Source organism: Macrotis lagotis, chromosome 2 (assembly GCF_037893015.1).
Source record: "Macrotis lagotis isolate mMagLag1 chromosome 2, bilby.v1.9.chrom.fasta, whole genome shotgun sequence".
NCBI lineage: Eukaryota > Metazoa > Chordata > Mammalia > Peramelemorphia > Peramelidae > Macrotis > Macrotis lagotis.
This window is the reverse complement of record NC_133659.1, coordinates 254602982-254622875: the sequence shown is the minus strand read 5'-3', so window position 1 is coordinate 254622875 and position 19894 is coordinate 254602982. Positions and strand designations below refer to the sequence as shown.

The window sequence follows — 19894 nt, the reverse complement described above, 5'->3', positions numbered from 1 at the left end:
ACCATAGGGCCAGGTGGATGCTGGGCCTAAGGGGTGGTAGAGGGGCTCAGGGCCTCTTGGCCCCAGAGCCAGGGATCTGTCTGCTGCACCAGTCAGCTACCCTACAGCAGAGTCAGAGTGAAAGGAGAGAGAAAATATAGTACATGGTAGGAGAAAAATACAAAAGGAGGGAGTTGCGATCAGCAAGGCAATGGTGGGAAAATATAGAAGTAACTTTTGCCATATACTTATCATAAAGAATGTGATCCACCCGCGACAGAGTTATTGGTGTTGGAACAAAGACTCAAGTACATTTATTGTGATGATGATGATGATGATGATGATGATTGGGGTGCAGGGCAGATGGGGCTAGATGGCCTGCCTGGGGCCGCATAGCAGGGTGATCGTTGGATGTCTGAGGCCAGATTTGGACCCGGGTGCTCCTGGCTCAAGGGCCAATGCTCTGTCTACCACCCAGACAACCCTACTATTATTACTATTTTATTTTATTTTGGGTCTTTTTTTTCCTTTTTTTTTTTTTGGTTTTTGCAGGGCAGTGGGGTTCGGGTGGCTTGCATGTCACATGGCTGGGTGATTGTTGGGTGTACAGGGATGGATGTGGGCTCAGGTGCTCATGGCTCCAGAGCTGGTGCTCCATCCATTGCACCACCTGGCCATACCTACAATTATTACTATTATTTTTTTTAATTTTAAGTTTTTTTCTTTCCCCTTTACTTTATCGCTCAAGCAAGTCTATATTTATGGGGGAGGGGGTATCTCATTTACTCTTAAACATGAATATTTTATTAATGTAAAAAATATTATGTGTACAAAATGAGAATAAATATTAAATTTTTAAAAATTTTTAAAAATTTAAAAGGATTTTGAAAACCAAAGAAGAGGAAATAGAAAAAAGAAATGAGAGCCTTGAAGGAGAATTCTTAAAAATTGACTGAAGAAATCAATTCCTTTAAAAATAAAAATAACCAGTTGGGAAAAGAATATAACTTGTCAAAAAGTAAAATTAACTAAAAACTAAAACTAACCAACTGGAAAGGAAACAAAAAAGCTAACTGAAGAAAATAAAACCCTAAAAATCATAATTGAACACACATAAATTAATGAATCTATGAAACACCTAAATTTTATCAAACAAAAGACTGAAAAAACAGAAGAAAATGTAAAAGTACATTTTAGAAAAAACAGACAATCTGTAAAATATATTCAGGAGAGATAATTTGCAAATTGTTGGTCTATCTGAAAGCCTTGGTCAAAAAAAAGAGCCTGGAAAATATCTTTCAGTAAATTATCATGGAAAACTATGTTAATATCCTAAAACAAGAAGACAAAATAGTCCTTGAAAGAATTCACAGATCACCTCCATAAGAAGACCCCAGAATAGTAATGCTGGGAAGAGGTTTCAAGAGATGTCAAATGGAAATGTTTATTTATACTATTTAATATTATTTGTGCTACTTAATTCAAGAGATAAGAGGAAGCAATTGGAGTTTATTGAGTAGGAGAAGGATATTGTCAGACCTGAACTTTAGGAAATCACATCAGTACTTTCAAGAAGAAAGGATTGAAGTAAGAAGACGTTTGAGGAAGAGAAGCTCATTTAGAAGGCAAATATCCTATTTATCCATATAAAAGGCAACAACATCTAAAACTAGGATGTTGGCTGTATTAGTTGGTTCTTATCCTTCATTTTCAGAGAGGACCAAAATGAGACATTAAGTGTCTCAAACTGTGACTAATCAGACCAATATGAACTCCACAAATAGTCCATGTGAACATCTGGTGTGGGTTCTCTAAATTTTTGCATATCATGCTTCTTTTGAGCTGGATCAAATTCTGTCTTCCTGCTAAGTGGTCCCATCCTCCACATTCAATTCCATAGTTCTTAAGAGTGGAGAGAGAGAGAGAGAGAGAGAGAGAGAGAGAGAGAGAGAGAGAGAGACCTAGAGAGTGTCTTTGTGCCCCTCCCCCCACCATGAGCACTTGCCCTGTGTGAGTTCACCATAAAATTATCTTTTTGACAAGTCTGTGTTTGCATTCAAACAATGTGGTCAGTCCATCATAGTTGTACTCTCTGAGTATAGTTCAAATGCTTGGCAATTTAGACTGAGAAAGAACTTCAGTGACTGGTATCCGATTCTGCTAGGTGATCTTGAGAATCTTCCTAAGACAATTGTGTGGAGGACAGATGACAGCTTTTTTTGGACTTAGGATCAAGATTTGGTATTGTGTGGAGTGAATGAAAGTAAGAGTTTAAATGACATCAAAGTTGTGAACATGGGTGAATGATTAGAGAGAAGGTGATGTACCGGACAGAACTGGGGGATTTCAGAAGAGAAGTGGACTTAAGAGGAAAAGATAATGAGGGTTTTTTGTTATTGTGATGTTGAGTTTGAGGTGCTTACTGTATATCCAGTTGAAAACATATAATAAGACTAACCTAGGAAGCAGACTAGGGTTTCTTTCTGAGATGTGGGAGTTATCTTACTAGTTTAAACCCAAGAGAGTTGAAGAGGGTACCAATTGAGGCAGTATAGAGAGAGGAAAAGAGACTCCAGGACAGCTGCCTTTAAGGTCAGGGTTTGTCATGCTTGAACTAAATATGAGAAACTGCTTAATATTGTTCTTTCCTTTCCTTTTCCTCTTCAGATAATATCCATCTACATAGAATTTTAGAACCCAAGATCTAGAGCTGGAAGGGATCTCAGAGGTCATTTAAAAAAAAAATATGTGAGGCAGCTAAGGAAAGTGAGACTCTGGGAAGTTAAAAAGATTTGTCCCAAGTGACAGATTGTAACATCATAGATGAATGATTTTTTCTTTGTACTATGTTGTATCTGAATCTAAGGCTATTGAAAATATCAAATGTAGACCAAAGTCAAGCTGCCCAAAAAAAAGACCAGTCACATGTATACAGTGGCCAAAAAGCACTTCCAAAACCTTCAGATGTTGATCAAAACCTGAGATTTTGCTAATAAGCTGCTTCAGATAAGACTTTATTGTCTATAGAGAAACAAAAATGGAAGCCTCAAGTTTCATCCTCCCCAAACATTCATCCTGGGACCCTCACAAAGATCATGGCTCTGGTATCATCATATCAACAGTTTGCATTAAACCAGGAAGGATATGTTCAACGAAGCATGCTGTTCAAAAAGATCTGCTACAATATTGTTGAGTTGGACTTCAAGTTTTGCTTTCAACCTTAGAGTGACATGGCAGTTATTTACCAGGTGTGAGCTGATAAATATTTAACAAACTGCTCTCTTTTTACAAAAAAAACTCATGATGCAGTTTAATCTGAATTATTAACATTTTCCTCATCACTTTCCTAAATCTAATCAGTCAACAATACACCTGATTTATGGTGTTTTGTCTATTTCTAAGGTATAAATGTTCACATTGAGCATTTAAAATTGGACTCTCAAGTCAGTTTGAGTTGCCTCTAATACATCCCTAACCCGATAACTATCTATTTAGAGAGCATTGGCTGATAAAAACTGGATTGGTGAGAATTAATTAGTACCACTCTAACCTTTGGAATTAGCCCCTTAAACTTAAAACACAAAACAGATACTGAAAACCCCAACTGAAACAAATGACATGAAATCTGTCCTTCAGGGAGGACAAGTTACTGATTGGAGGGGTAAAGGAGGGGAGGAGCCCACATCAGTCCAACACTTTTTTCTGAATCCATCTTCTCCATTTTCAATGCATTTAGTAAAAGGCTTGGTCACCTCCACTCTGTTAATATGGAATTAGTTGGCTTGACTCGAGTTCAGGTCCACGGGTAAGAAAGATTCAAGAAATGAGAGACATGGTTGCTGTTTATTGAGATACATCATAGGCAATATAAAGAAGGGAGGGGAAAGTTCTGGGAGACATTCAGATTTGGTTTTGCTTAGGGTGGAAGTAGAATAGAGCAAGATGGCTTTCCCTACTCCTTAAACCCAAAGCTTTATGATTAGACCATGTTCCTCACCAGTATGTGTAATAGAAAACTCAGCATGCACAGGCAAGTAGACCAAGGTAAATTGAGACTGGCTTAAGAATTCAGCAGAAGCTAATGTCCAGATAATCAAAGAAACTAGTATTGGACAGAACTTCAGAGAATGTCCAATCCAACCCCTTCATTTTGAAAAATAGGAAACTGAGAAAGCTCAGAGAAGCTTGAGCATCCTGCCTGAGGTTACACAGAAAACCAAGATTCAAGCCCAAGTCTTCTGAATCCACATCCCATGGTCTTTCTACCATACCAGGTAGCCCAATTCAACTTTCTCATTCTAACTGATTCCATTAGCTGAGCTTAAACTTTAGAAAGCCAATGTAGCATGCAAATATATGCAAATGATAGAATGTGACTTTCTTGGTTATTTTGGGCTTCTGAATGGGGAGTTCTATAAAGGTCTGAATGGGAAGTGAGGTGTAAGGGAAGGAAGATGGGTTCAGGATAAGTTGGGAGGTGGGAAAGGAAAGCTAGTGAGGACATAGAATGACTGGTACCAGCTTGATATGATACAGGATTGTTAATACCTCCCGCTGAATGACTTGACTGTAGTACTTGTGGTCTTCTTCAAGATTGAGGTTCCCCCAGTGGTAGGCTCCCCCACCTTGACATTGCCCTTCATTCCTCTACCACTTCTGCTCAAGGACAACCCACCCCCGAAGCTGCCACTGCCAACAACCTGGCTGCCCCCACCACACATAGTGGTAGAGCTGCCTGTCACAGCTGCAATGGAAAGAGAAAGAGTTAAGACATGTGAATCAGGAAAGTTGCTGAAGAAATTATATTAAATGAGAATGGGAGGGGGATCTCAAAGAAATCAACTGGAGAATTCAAGAGAAATCGGGCAATGAACTAAATAGAATTTAGGCAGAGTTTGATGAGGAAATTCCCTCTGTCTCTAGAATAGCAGGTAGGTCATATTTCAAAAGTGGCATTGATAAATTGTAAGAAGCCCAGAGAATGGTATCCATCACAGTGAGAGGTCTCAAGACTATGTCTTAGAATGATAATGAACCAATGGAAATGATTCAATGAACTACAAGAGTTTATCTTGGAGAAAGAAAACTTAGCAGGGATATAACTATTTCTGTAAAAGCAAATTCAACTTGTATTGTCAGACTCTGAAGGTCAAGTAGGCAGAGGTTACTAGAAACCATATTCATGTTTATTGTAAGAAAAAACTTCCTAACAAAGAGAGTTGTCCATAAATGAAATGGTCTGCCCCAGGAAGTTGTGAGCTCCCCATCACTGTAGGTCCTCAATTGGTTGGGCTAGTGGTGTATTAACTCAGTAAGGGTTTGGACTAAATGAAATCTGTGGTGTCCCCCAACCCTTAAGATTCCACAGGTTTGCAAGGGTCTCTATATGAGGGATAATCTGAAGGTATGTGTTACAGATACTCATCTCTTCTGGAGGTGGCAGGGAGGGGCTGAGGTGAAGGGGTAGAGTCTTGAGAAAGGGGACATAGGTCATAGTCAGGAAAAGAACTAAGCAACAGGGTAAGACCTAGATCAATTTCTGGATTCTGCCTGTAGGACTGCTTAATTTCCCTTGAAGAAGGAAGGGCAGGAGTAGAATTAAGGATAGAAGAATTCATGGAGAATACTTACAAATGCTAATAGCATTGGGGCACTCTCCAGACATTCTGCAGGAGAAAAGATGAACAAAAGGCTTAGCAAGTCCAGGAGCTGCCAGTTCAAAAGACTGTCCAAAAGAAAATTCCTCCCCTTTCCTCATCCTCTGGAAGCTTTCTGCCCAAAGGTCAGTCCTTTCTATTCTCCAGACTAATGGAGGAGCAATGGTATTCAGTAGAGAATCAGCTATGTTGATTGTCTACACATTGATACAATACAAAATGAGAAGTTTAAAAATCCCTTCTCTTTGGCTTTGGGCTATGCTTTTCTCCTTTTGTGGGACAAAAAAAATTGTTCTGTTGGGAGATATGATAACCTGGAAATTAACAAGTCTTTCCATCAAGTAATGATACCATTTGGTGGGGGTATTGGGAAGAGAGGAGATCCAGTTCAGGAAGATCTAGGAATTTGCCCAGCTTCTCTATTCCATAGTTCTTCTCTCCCAAACTCTAAGGTAGGAGTTGAAGATGTCATCTCTCAGTTTGATTCAATAGATAGATTGGTTCTGGAGTTAAAGTCCCAGGTTCAAGTCCTACCTCTAACATTTACTATCTAAGACCCTGCCCACATTTCATAAGATCCCAATGTTCCCTAGACTTCACTTAATAGACCCAACCCAGAAGGAGCTGGAAAGTTTACCATTTTCTTCCTCCCTCTGAGGCTTGGACAAGTGGATCCCTCAGGACCATATATATCACTTTCCCTCAGTTAGATTCAGAAAACCAAGGACTTTGAAATCCCAATTCCATCCTGGGACTAGCATGACTTTACAAAACTTTATATAAAAGTCTTTATATGGTTTGCTGGGTTTGTTTTGTTTGGAGAGAGGAAGAGATAAAAACTAGCTTTACTAGCATTTAAAATAGCTCCAAGATAAATACATCTGAAAAAAATATAAAAAAGTGTATACCAAATAATATTTAACTCTACATTTCCTACATCAGAACTGAATTCTATTATAAAAATAATTGTCAAGAGCTTCAATTATGGTCCATATATTCTATAATATATATTCAATTATTTCATATGTCATTATTTTGTATGTTGTAAAATATTTTTATATATTTTTGATAATATATTGCTATTCATATATATATATATATATATATATATATATATATATATATATATATATATATATATATATATATATAAAATTTCCCTTATTCATTCTCTAAGCATCATGGCCAGTTTGGTTACCTGTCCTCTTCAATCTCTAACAGCTTCTTGTAGGCAGCAATTTCTAGGTCCAAAGACATTTTGACATTCATCAGCTCTTGGTAATCCCTCATCAACTTGGTCATCTCCTCCTTGCTGTGATGGAGGGCCTTTTCCAGGTCTCCCAATTTCTGCTGTGCATCTTTGACAGCCATGTCCCCACGCTGCTCTGAGTCACAAATAGCTGTCTGCAGCTGTTGGCACTGGAAAGGGGTGTAAAAGCATGTAGAATATTCATCTTCTCTATATTCTCATCTCCAGATCTAACTTAAAATGAGCAGGGAAGAGGGAAAAAGAGGAAACGATCTACCATGAAAAGGAACCACAGCAATGCTGTGAGGTTGATAATGCAAGTATCATTATTCTCAACTTACAAAGAGAGAGGCTCAAAAAAGTATTTGCCCAGAGTCACACAAGTGTGGGCACCAGACCTCATGACTCTGTCACTTGGAGTTTTCCCCTTTCCTTAGGAGCAAAGACCTAAATCTCTGTGTACTCTGAACACAGATGCCCTCTGACAACTAGAGCTACCCCAAAATGTAATGGTCTCTTTCAAGTGGTAGCGAGCACCCTATCACTAGAGGAATTCAAACAGAGACTGAATGATCACTTCTAAACTGACTTGGACTTGTAGATGGATTCAGTCTTTTTTTTTGAAGAACTCAACATCCTCTCACCTCTCAGTGTGCTCTTCTCCAAACTAAACAACCCTAAAGTTCATATTATATAGACTGACAGTGTTTTACAAGTATAGAAAGCACCTTCCTTAGTGTCAGACCATGACTTTTCTCATGAAAACGTCTCTAACCATTGTGGATGGCAGTGGACATGAGTCTGAGACCACCCATCCTCCAACCACCTGACTGAGAACATCCCTACCTGTTTCTTTACAGAGTCGATCTCCCCCTGCAGTCTCTGAACGACACGAGTGAGCTCAGCAATCTCATTCTTGGTGTCCCGGAGATGGTCTCCATGCTTCCCAGCTGTCACCTGGAGCTCCTCATACTGATGGTCAAAATTGTTAGACCCAAAGATAAATACATGGACAACAGAACCAGCCCACAGGACCAGAAGAAATCCAACTGGCCAAAAGGACTCACCCTTATGTACCTCCCTTGAAGGACCTTTTGGAAACTAGCCTCTCTTTTTAATCATTTTCACTAGTCAGGAAATCTATGGGCCAAGTAAAAATGGAAAATAATATAGTCCCTGCCTTCAAATCCAATCATTCTAAATGGGGTTCTTATTTCCAGTGTAACTCTTCATATTGGGGATCTGATATAATTATTCCCCCTTCTCTTGAACTCACTCACCTTGGTCTGATACCATGACTCTGCCTCTGCTCGACTCCTCTTGGCAATCTCCTCATACTGGCTTCTGACCTCATTAATGATGCTGTCCAGATTCAGACTTCGATTGTTATCCATGGACAGGATAACATTGGTATCAGAAACATTAGTTTGGGCTCCTTCCCGCTCCTACAAGGACAAAAGAAGCCACAGATTCTGTTTGGATCCCTCCAACCTCCCCCACCTTCATCTCCTTAGGAAACAACATCAAAATATGCAACAGAAAACCTGTGTTCTTCTAGGATCATAGATTCCAGAACTGAGAAGACTCTCATTTTACAAATGAGGAAAAAAGTCCTAGAGGGGTAACATGATTCGTTCAGTGTCATAAAGCTAATCATTGGCAGAGTTCATATCTTCTTGTTCCCAATCTAATGGTTAAGACTTGGAGTCAGAGAACCTTTGTTCAAATCCTAACTCATCTACTCATTAACCTTGGCTAAATTATTTAGTCTTATAAGACTTGAGAATTCTGGGAAGATGGAGTAGGTAGACTAGATTGGAAAATTCTAAGCTCTCCAGATTTTCCACTACAAACAAGTCCAAACAGCACCTCAGAAGCAATGTAGAGTAGCAAAAATAAACAAGTGTTGGAACAAAGCAATGGTCCTCCCAGGACAACAGAAGATCGTGGACCAGATGAGGGAAAGAAGTGCAAACACCTCCAAGCTAGCTCTTTGAAATAGCAAGAGGTGAGTCCTAGGGGAAGTTGCATTGGGAAGTGGTCTCCTAGCCTTCTCAGCCACAGGAATTCTCACTTCCCAGAGAGAGTGAGGAGATGGAAGTCTGAGCAGGGAAGAGAAGGAACCTCTGCTTATAAGGGACACCAGGACCAGCTTTGTAACCTGGGGATGCTAGTGCTGTGGACCTTATAGAAGAATTAAGTTCTCAATCTTGGTTCCAGGCCAGAGGGAACAACTGAAGGTTATAACCACTGGAAGGTTCTCAGAAAGTAAGATCATTTTCCAGGGGAAAGGAATGCAGAGGTTGATCCTAGGACAAAATTCCTGAGGCCAGAGGTACCATCCCCTAAACCCCAAGACTAGAGGCAAATATAATAAAAGCTACTATACTTTTTAAAAATGACTAGGTAAGGGGTGGCTAGATGGTGCAGTGGATAGAACATTAGCCCTGGAGTCAGGAATACCTGAGTTCAAATCTGGCCTCAGACACTTAATAATTACCTAGCTGTGTGGCCTTGAGCAAGCCACTTAACCCCATTTGCCTTGCAAAAAAAAAAAATCTTAAAAAAAAATGAGTAGGTGAAAGAGAAAGAACCCAACCCAAAGAAAGACAGTTACTATGGGAATACAAGAAATAATTAAAGAACATTGCCCTGAAGTGTTAGAACAATAAGGAAAAGTCGAAATAGAAAAAAATTCACCAATTGCCACCTGGAAGAGATTCTAGTTAGAAAACGGACAAGATTATCATAACCAAATTCCAAAAACCTCCAGTTAAAAAGAAAATATTAAGAGCAACAAGAAAAAAAAAATTCAAGTATGGCTAAGCCACAGTAGAATTACACAAAACCTAGCAATGGCTACTTTAAAAAACCACAGGTATTGGAATAGTACATATCAAAGAGCAAAAGAACTGGAGTTGCAGTCAAACTATCTTTAAGACCCAGTAAAGTATAATCCTGAATTTTTTTAAAAATGGACATTCAAAAAAAATGGGCACTCACTGAATTACTTTTGTTGCAAAAAGACCTGAACTTAATAGAAAATTTGACATAAAAGATTCAAGAAAAATATATGGTAAGCATAAGACATTATAAGAGACTTATTGAGAACTCATTTACTATTATAAAAGACTCATTTACTGTTTAAACATGGAAATGTAAAACATATCTCTAAATTGTTATTAATAATTGGGTAATTTGAAGGAAAGATTGGGTTTGAACTAAATAGGATAGGAGTCTAAATAGTAAAATGGTATACAAAAAGCTAAAAAAGAATTATCATCTTATATAAATGAGGTGTGAGAGGAAGAATTGATCAGAGGAATTAATGGGAGAAGGAGAGCCGATAGTTCTGGAAACCTACTCTCATTGAGAATGGATTAAAAAGGGGTGTGTGTGTGTGTGTGTGTGTGTGTGTGTGTGTGTGTGTGTGTATGTATGTGTGTGTGTGTATAAAAGACTTTTAAATTCAGAAAGAAATAAGAGAAGGGAATAGGGAAGATACTGAGAGAGTGAGGCAATGGGATAAGGGAATATAGAGAAGGGGATATGGACCAATGGAGAGGGAGTATAGAAGGATATATAAGGGAGAAATTCTTGAAAGAGAAGTTGATCAAAGAATAGGATGTCAAGGTAGAGAGAAGTGAAGTAGGTATTGCTGTTTTCAGGTAATGTTATAAAAACAAAAGACTAAAAAACCGATTATATAGATCTCTAGATCTCTATAATGAATGTGATATGTATAAGTATATGTATATGTATGTGGGTATGTGTGTATATGTATATATCACTGTATTTGTGTGTATATGTGTATATTGCTGTATTTGTGTAAATATGTATGTGAATGTATATATATTTATATATATATATGTGTGTGTGTGTGTGTGTGTGTGTGTGTGTGTGTGTGTGTCCATGCTTAGTTATAACCTTCCCGGGATGGGAATAGTAGGAAGGAGAGAGATAGAAAATTAACAATGCATAGAAGAGAATAGAAGAAAACCAACAAGGAAGCAAAGAAAAGAAGGACAATTTTGAACTCAATGTGCTCTACTTATTATGAAGGTTTTCTTGAAATGGAAATTTATTGCTTTATATTATGAATCCTCTCTTATGTTTTGCTGCACATATGACAATGACAATCTTTTTTCTTATTTTGCACTTGTTTAAAATTTTTAAAAAGAAAAAAGAAACTATAGGGCCTCAGTTTCTTCAGCAGTTGAACTAGATGATTCCTTCCAGATCTCAATCAAAAGCTTCTCTGTAGTCACATTCGATTCTATCAGTTGTTCATTACCTGTTCATACACATTTTTATCTCCCCAAGACTCTTGAAAAGCTTGAAATACTTCTTGTCCTTCCTCATATCTAGATTCACTATAATTATTATTAATAAATCTCAAGTATTAAAGAAACTGAAAGTCTGAAATTTATTGAGAATGACTAATTATGTGATCAATTATGTGTGACTTATAGGGATTCTGAAGTAAAGAAGAGAGAAAGGACTAGAGATGAGCAAAAATCCCAGCCTTCAAAGGGGGAAAAGTCAATTCTGAAAACTACAGATTGACAACTACAATCTCATTTCTTTGAAAAATTCTGATTGAAATCAATGATTTGTGAAAACTTGGATATGGAAGTTATAGGCACTAGAAGCCAAATGAGTTCACTATGAAAATTATGCCTGTGCAGACTAAAGGGGAAGGAACTAGTAAAACAATTAATGCAATAAAAACAACCATATAAATATGGAATGAATCATAATTCCAGCTAACAGATAAGCATACTAGCCACTTCCTCCTGGCGGTGTGGGGAGGGGGTGGATACCCAGACCACAGCTGCCCCTCCCTCTCTCTCCATCTTGGGCAATGGGGCAGGAGTGTCTGTGGGAGCTCATGAGCCACGGTTCTTGGGAGCAGATAAAAGGCCCATGTCCTTGCACTCCTGGCACCTTCACTGCCCTCTCAGCCTGACTCTTCGTCCACTCATCTTCTTCCCCAACATCCATGAGGGCCTCCATGTCTCGCCAGACCTATAGCACCAAAGGGGGCTTCAGCTCTTCTTCAGCCTCTGGCAGCCGTGGCCTGGGTGGCACTCGTACCCACACCAGCTTCAGCTCCACGACAATGTCCAGAGGTGGGAGCAGGTTTGGGAGTGCCACCTGTGGCAGCCCCAAGACCAGCTTCAGTAGTCACAGTCTCTATAATTTGGGTGCTAACCGGAGCATCTCTGGCAGTATGGTTCAGAGGGCATCCCAAGGGAGGCCCTTTGGAGGATTTGGGGCTGGGGCTGGAAGCTTCTTAGGTATGGGCACCATGAGGTCAAACCCTGGGGCCTCCTTCCCCATTGGAGGCATCCAGGAGGTGACTGTCAACCAAAGCCTGTTAACTCCCCTCAATGTGGAGATTGATCCTGAGATTCAGAGGGTGAGGATACAAGAGCGGGAGCAGATCAAGCTCCTCAATAATAAATTTGCCTCCTTCATTGATAAGGTGAGCTGGGGAGGGTGGTGGTGGTGGTGGTGGTGAAAGGATGAAGGGGGGGGGGTGGGAATCATATGTGGAATTTTGTCCAAGCTGAATATCAATAGCCCCTAGACATGAAATGGGACTGGTCCCTCACCCTAGCCCAGATGCACTTGTGGTTTTCTTCTTCCCAATCTCATTCCACTTTTACTGGTCAGCACTGCTGTGATTCCTTTGGTGGAGTTGTAGAAGGAATACCGACTTGGATTCAGGAGGCCTGGATTCAAATCTGGATATGCAAGTCACTTTATTTCTCAGTTTTCTCATCTGTAAAATAGGGATGATGACAATATTTATACTATTTACTCTCCCTTTCCACTATGGTTGTTGTGAGGAAATGTTCGAGGATCGATTGTAGAGATGGTCAAAGAGTGATTTCAAGAATCTGGAGATCTGACATTTGGGAAGAGGCTTGAATTGAAATTTTTCTGAGTGACCCCAGAAGGTAGAACTCAGAACAATGAGTGATTGGAAAATTGGGTGGGCTGACTCAGGAGTAGGGACTCCTTTGGAAGTCTTCACTTCTTGGGTTGGGAGTAGTAGAGGAGATTGCAGTTCAAGCCCAGCTTGGACTAGGGGGTCTCTGAGGTTTTTTCCAACATGAAGATCAGAGAGATTTCTGTTGTCAAAAAGCAATATTACTATGTATAATAGGTATTCCATTTCTTGCCTTCTTGATAAGTGGGGGGGGAGGGGCTGCAGAGAATTCAGAAATGAAAAAGTTTGGAGTTTAAAAAATTAAAGAAAAGAATTAAAAAAAACCCAGAAAGGCAATAATCCAAGGACCCATTTTGACCATGGAAAGTCTCATGGGTTCCTGCCCCATTGCCCATCCTTTTTGGGTTTGTTAAACAGGCAGTGAATAAACATTTATTAAGTACTGGCTCTATGCTAAGCACATGGAGATACAAAGGAAGACAAAAACATTGTGCTTTTTTTCTAGCACATTCTAAGGGGGGAGATGACAAGAAAACTGTCTATCTTATTTATTTATTTCTTTATAGTGTATATATAATATACAGAAAACATATGTGGTTTATATATAATATAGATAATATATACAGTACATGCATATATAATATATAGTATATGTATATAAAATATACAGCACATATATAGTGTGTATATAGTATATGTTTATATGATGTATAAGATATATACTATATAGCACATATAACCTATGAACACACATATAATGCATAGCATATATAACATGCATATATTTGCATATATAATATATACTGCATGTTTAGTATAATAGTGCGTGTATGTATATGTATCTTTCTCTCTATATAAATTTATATAAAACATAGTGAAAGGAGAAGTAATCTCAAGGGGAAGGAACAGTGCAGAGAACTGAACCTTGAAGGAAGTTCAGGAAACCAGGAGTCAGGGGTGAGAAGGCAAAGTATTCTGGCCATGGAATATTTTCCTCTTTTCCTTTTTGCCCACTTTGACAGAGTCCTGGAAATAGAAACAGAGCATAAACAATGTAAAGAAATGGGAATTAGTAGATGGGATTGAAGGAGAAGGGACCTGTAAGCTAGATCTTGGATACCCCTAAATACTTTGGCATAATTATAGGATTAGTCAGAAGAATTTGGTAGGCATTGCAAGTGGAAAGGATTGCCTAAACTCAGAATGACTTCAAATTGAGTGTGTGCAGGGAAGGAACAAGTTAGGAGATGAAGTTGCTAGAGGACAAGAAGGGTTGCATAGTCTGGGGCAGAGTAAGTGATGAAATAACTTCTGGTCCTAAAGAGGCCAAGTGACTAGCTATTTAATGAATCCAAATTTCCTGACTGTGGCTGTAATATGTACTTCGATATGTAGCATGATACTGGTGAGAAGAGAGAATCTGGGACCACTGGGGATTTTTGATTATTCTTGTGGTCCATTGGCATTTCTCTTCTCTGCCTTTTCCCTTGTCTCACCATGAGTGCTGAGGCTGAACTCCCCATCAGTTGCTGATATTCCATGCTCAATACCACAGTGCCTTGGCTTTCTTTGCCTATTGTCTGTTGTCTATGATTCTGTGCAGGTGGAAACCCCAGGGAACAGAAGAAGGTGAAAGCATGGGGCAAATCATCCCCTGCCCTCTTTACTCTCCTTTAGTGACTTGACTCTAGTGAGATGCCTTTTGTGGAAGCTCACACCAGAAATTTCTGTTTACATTCCCTTTGGGCAGAATTGGAGCACCATTTGAATGACTCACAAAGGGTAGAAGTGTCCAACTCTCAGTCAACAATCCCTTCCAGGAAATTAGGGTCTCCTATCAGAGAAAAATTCTACCCTGCTCAAGTCTCATGAGCAGAAGCTGCTATCAAATCATGATAGGGGAGAATATTTGCTGGGAATGTGAGTCTGAGTCCTGCTTATTAGTTGGGTGGTCCTGGGCAAGTCAATTAATTTTCATTAGCCTAAGTTTCTTCATGTGTATATTGTAGATAATGATACTCATACTACTTGCCTTTCAAGTGCCATGTAAATTCAAATTAGAGGTATTATGGGCTGACTAGGTCATAGACAAATCGCTAGAGTGACACTGGGGCAGGTTGGAAGTTTAGGTACTTCCCCACTGGACTACTCAAGCCCTTTCTTTACTCTCTGGAACATATCACAAATGGGAAACATTTGGAACTAGAGTCAGAGAAACTGGATTTGAATCCTAGTTCTCTTATTTCTTAGCTATGTGACCTTTGATAAATCACTGCATTTCCTTAGACCTCTATTTTATCCTCTGGAAAATGGAGAGGATGGACTATATTGATTTTCTACATCATGACCCCATTGTGGTTTGGGTATGTAGAGGACTGACTAAGAAATTAGATGGAGTTTTTTTGGAGAGTTTTGTGGAAGATGCAGATGAAACATGAGGGCTAGCAGATGGTCCAGAAAAAGTTTTGAAACTCAGAAATGAATAAAATAAACAAATAGTTGTATAATATCAATATATTTTCTCTTTTAATACCATAATTACTCAGGACTTTTTCTCTGGTACAAAGGAAGGACCAAAAATATTTTATGCAGATTTTGCAGATTGTGGGATGGGTGGGTAGGGGTGACACCACAAATTTCCTTCCTGTGAAAGGGATAATTGTCTTTGATTCCATGACCCCAGGTACGGTTCCTGGAGCAACAGAACAAGGTGTTGGAGACCAAGTGGGCCCTGCTTCAGGAGCAGAGCCAGAACACCAAGACGCCTGGGGGTCTGGAGCAATTTTTTGATTCATATATAAAAAGCCTTGAGAAGAGATTGGATACTTTCAAGAGTGATAAGGAGAAGCTGGAAACTGACCTGAATGACATGCAAGACCAGATGGACAACTTAAAAAACAAGTGAGGGGGAAGAGGATGGTGGTGGGGTTAACTTGGAGGTGGTAGGATGCTATGAGAATGGAGCATCTTCAGAAAGCTAGGTCACAGGAAGAATATATAGGGGATCCCTTTTGTCCCTAGACACACATAAATATAATGCTCTCCTCCCTCCCCTTGGCTTTCATACAGAGATCTCATTGACTTCTTTTTTTTTAAATTTTAATATTTTTAGATTTTTGTAAGGCAAATGGGGTTAAGCAGCTTGCCCAAGGCCACATAGCTAGGCAATCATTAAGTGTCTGAGGTTGGATTTGAACTCAGGTACTCCTGACTCCAGAGTCCGTGCTCTATCCACTGTGCCACCTAGCTGCCCCAATCCCATTGACTTCTGTATAATAACTCTATTTATTTATATATGACCCCTCCATGTCTTCATTTATTTGAAGTTTTGAAAATGCTTAATTTTTTTTCTTCACACAAGGAGTTCATTCTATAAAGCCAGCATTTCTTCCTTCTTCTTTTGCCTTTCTTTTCCATCTCTGGTGCTGTCACATTTTAAGCGCCTAAGAAATGACTGACTTGATTTTATGTGCCCCCACAAATATTTCTGGGATTCTGTCAAAGAATTCCTTCTTTTAGAGAGACAGTTCTCTTTCAAAAATCTCAGACTGTTCTGAGAGCTGAATACTCTTTCAAAAGTCTGACGATTCTTCTTCTAATAGTCTGAATTGTGGGCTGTAGCAAGTTGGGTTGTTATTGCCAACTCTTCTATGTCTCCAAAGGTTGCTCAGAATTTTTTGGTGCAAAGAAGTGCAAACTGTTTTGTGTTTCAATTCTCTTTGGTCAAAGTGAACAAAATATCTTGTTCACAACTCTAGCTCCACTTTTTTTTTTTTTTAAAAACAAAAACTATTTGAAGTTCTGTTCTATCAGGACTAGGACTTGGAGTTTTCCCATAGCAGCACACTCTGAGTCTGGGTTCTTGTGGTCTGAGCATTTTTATTCTTATTTATTCCTCCTTCTACCTAACTTGTATGCTAAAGTATTTGACCCCCAAAAGAGGGAACACAGGAATAATAATACTTTCCATTTCACCCTCTACTTAGGAGTAAATTGCTCTCCTTCTAAGTGAATAGGATCATAGTGAAGATTGCTAGTGGTCTGGGGAGGGGATCTGTTGGTCTCTGGCTCATCTTGTGGGTCTTCAGAGGGAATGAGACATGAGATCATACCTGACTTCAGGTTGCACTATGTCACAGATATGAAAAAGAAACCCAGAAGCGAACAGAATTAGAGAATGAATTTGTCATCATCAAGAAGGTAAGTAGAGTGACTTGGGTATTTCTTGGATATTAGAAATGTCTCCTAATTAAATGTTGGCTTTCAGGAACTTCATCCCTTAATATTATTCTTTTCTGCTTTTAGGATGTTGATTCTGAGCACCTAAACTGTGAACATCTCCAGGCCACTAAATCAAACCTTGAGGATTACTTGAGATTCTTTTTAATTTACTGTGAGATGGTAAGGTATTCAGCTAGAGAATAAGACAAATGGGCAACATTTTGCATGCAGCATTAGAAGTTCCTAGATAAACTCTATTTTGGATTGACTCAGCCATTTCCAATTGGGTATTTTCAGGAGGAGAATGAGCCTTGACTCATTTCTGACCCTTCCTCCCTAGGTCCCACCCAGTTTAACTTGTAATAGTTAAACTGGATGCAGAAGTGGCTAGAATATCCTAGGTGGGAGGGAAAGGGAAAAGCAGGAATCTATAACCTGGAATTTACCTAGGAATCAGAGAAGAGAAATTCAGAATGAAAATGTGAGATTTGATGAGACATGAGTCCAATCATAGAATCATGTATTCTAAGCTATTAAAAGGGGTCTTAATAGCCACCCCTTTCTAAATTAAATGTAGAAATTCCTCCAGGTGATCATCTAAACTTTGAAAAAAATTTTGATTTTTCTCAATGGAATGTAAAAACAATTTTCATTATATTTTTTAAATTTGAAAAATTTAAAAAATTTAAAAAATTCTCTACCTCCCTCTATCTCTCCCTGCCGCAGAATGCAAGCATTTTAATGTAGGTTATACATGTATAATTATGCAAAATATTTGAATAGCTGTTATGTTGTGAAGGAAAACAGAGACTCCCTCCAAAAAACTCCCACAAAAGACAAAGAAAGTGAAAAGTAGTATGTTTTGATCTGCATTCAGACTCCATCACTTTTTCTCTGGAGGAGGAGGGCATTTTTACCATGAATCCTTTGGAATTGTCTTGGATCACTGGTAATGCTGAGAATAGCTAAAACATTCACAGTTGATCATCATAAAATATTGCTGTCTGTACTGTTTTGCTTCTGCTCACTTCCCTTTTCATCAGTTTATATAAGTTTTTACAGTTTTCTTTTGGAGTATTCTGCCCAATAATTCTCATAAGCACAATAGTATTCAATCGTAATCACATGCCACAGCTTGTTCAGCCATTTCCCAGTTGATGGGCAACTCTTCATTTTTCAATTCTTTATTATCATGAAAAGAGCTGCTATAAATATTTTTTGCACAAATAGGTCCTTTTCTTTTTTTTTTGTCAGCTAAACTTGGTTTCCACTCTTTTTTTGTCATGGAGATTACAGAATCATAAATTTAGAACTGGAAGGAAACTTAGAGGTCATAGGATTAAAGATTCAGATCTGGAAGGACATCTAATCCAACCTTTTCATTTTAAAGATGAGGAAAGGAGTCCCAGGAATGTTAAATGATTTGCCCAAGGTCAATGAGGTAGAAAGAGTCAGAGTTGTTATTCAAGCCCAGGACTTCTGATTACAAAGCCACCATACTGCATCTCACGATCCATTGCTAATCCCCTGTAGTGGTTAGATAAATTCTTTCTTTAAGTGAGCTAAAACTTGCCTCACAATAGCTTTCATCTCTTGGTCTTAGTTTTGCTCTCTGGAGTTTTACGTACTAAATCTGATTGTTCTTCCAGATGACTTTTCAAGTATTAGTAGAGAGCTATAATATCATTCCCAAATCTTTTATTCTTCTGGATAAACTGCAGGTTACACCCAGAACCCCTTTTCTTCTACAATGTGGCTTTCATTCTTCTTACTATCCTCATCATAATAATTTTGATTTGAAAATTTGTTGTTGACTTCCAAATCAAATTTGATGAGGAAATTTATCAATTTCTCTCAGTGTAACCATTCACTTCTTTGACCTGAATGGTATCTTTCAATGAAACCTAGGTATCTTTCTTTTTTTTTAAATTAAAGATTTTATTTATTTTGAGTTTTACAATATTTCCCCTAATCTTACTTCCTTCCCCCCACCCCCACAGAAGGCAATTTGCCAGTCTTTACATTGTTTCCATGGTATACATTGATCCAAATTGAGTGTGATGAGAGAGAAATCATATCCTTAAGGAAGAAACATAAAGTATAAGAGATAGCAAGATCAGACAATAAGATATCAGTTTTTTCCCCTAAATTTAAGGTAATAGTCCTTGGTCTTTGTTCAAACTCCACAGTTCTTTTTCTGGATACAGATGGCATTCTCCATTGCAGACAGCCCCAAATTGTCCCTGATTGTTGCACTGATGGAATGAGTGAGTCCATCAAGGTTTATCATCACCCCCCATGTTGCTGTTAGGGTATACAGTGTTTTTCTGGTTCTGCTCATCTCACTGAGCATCAGTTCATGCAAATCCCTCCAGGTTTCCCTGAATTCCCATCCTTCCTGGAAACCTAGGTATCTTTCAATGAAACCTGATAATAAACCATTCTATATTTTCTTCTAGATTGGCATTGATCAGTATCTTCTGAGTATAATTCTTTACCTATCTCTTAGCATAACAGTCCATGTTTCTCTGACTTATCTACAAAGATAACACAAGAAGTTGTTATATGATTTGCTGAAATTATGACAAAATATGTCTCTGACATTCTGCTGTACCAGTCTGGTAATTCTAGCAAAAACCAAAATGAAGTTATTTTGGCATTCATTTTTTTTTTGGTTGTTTTCATTTAACAAGCTTTTATTTTCTATGCCCTCACCCTATCCCCTTTAACTAGGGAGGAAAAACAAAAATAACTCTCAGAACAAACTCTAATTTTATTCTTGTCCAAAATCAGTCTGTCTCATACTGCATATCTAGTCCATCAGCTCTC

General features: G+C 38.6%; 2 protein-coding genes across 2 annotated transcripts; one reads left to right on the top strand and one right to left on the bottom strand.

Moving 5' to 3' along the window:
* Positions 1-3812: 3812 nt before the first annotated feature.
* Positions 3813-8429, bottom strand: LOC141514769 (keratin, type II cytoskeletal 79-like). The gene is made up of 5 exons (XM_074225852.1): positions 8166-8429; positions 7732-7857; positions 6835-7055; positions 5611-5645; positions 3813-4723 (listed from the first exon to the last, which is right to left on the bottom strand). The coding sequence occupies exons 1-5, from the start codon at positions 8277-8279 to the stop codon at positions 4521-4523; spliced, it is 699 nt and encodes a 232-aa protein (XP_074081953.1). The 5' UTR covers positions 8280-8429; the 3' UTR covers positions 3813-4520.
* A 3400-nt stretch (positions 8430-11829) lies between these two features.
* On the top strand, positions 11830-17269 carry LOC141512186 (keratin, type II cytoskeletal 79-like). The gene is made up of 4 exons (XM_074221028.1): positions 11830-12373; positions 15528-15745; positions 16984-17044; positions 17150-17269. The coding sequence occupies exons 1-4, from the start codon at positions 11888-11890 to the stop codon at positions 17267-17269; spliced, it is 885 nt and encodes a 294-aa protein (XP_074077129.1). The 5' UTR covers positions 11830-11887.
* The last annotated feature ends 2625 nt before the right edge of the window (positions 17270-19894 follow it).

Bases quoted from the DNA above. Each gene is read 5' to 3' on its own strand.
- LOC141514769 (XM_074225852.1), bottom strand. From the start codon at position 8,279: ATGGATAACAATCGAAGTCTGAATCTGGACAGCATCATTAATGAGGTC. The intron at 7,056-7,731 runs GTAGGGATGTTC...ACCCCTTTCCAG, and splicing joins TCGACTCTGTAAAGAAACAG to TGCCAACAGCTGCAGACAGC. The intron at 5,646-6,834 runs GTAACCAAACTG...TTTCTCCTGCAG, and splicing joins TTAGAGATTGAAGAGGACAG to AATGTCTGGAGAGTGCCCCA.
- LOC141512186 (XM_074221028.1), top strand. From the start codon at position 11,888: ATGAGGGCCTCCATGTCTCGCCAGACCTATAGCACCAAAGGGGGCTTC. The intron at 15,746-16,983 runs GTGAGGGGGAAG...ACTATGTCACAG, and splicing joins ATGGACAACTTAAAAAACAA to ATATGAAAAAGAAACCCAGA. The intron at 17,045-17,149 runs GTAAGTAGAGTG...TTCTGCTTTTAG, and splicing joins AATTTGTCATCATCAAGAAG to GATGTTGATTCTGAGCACCT.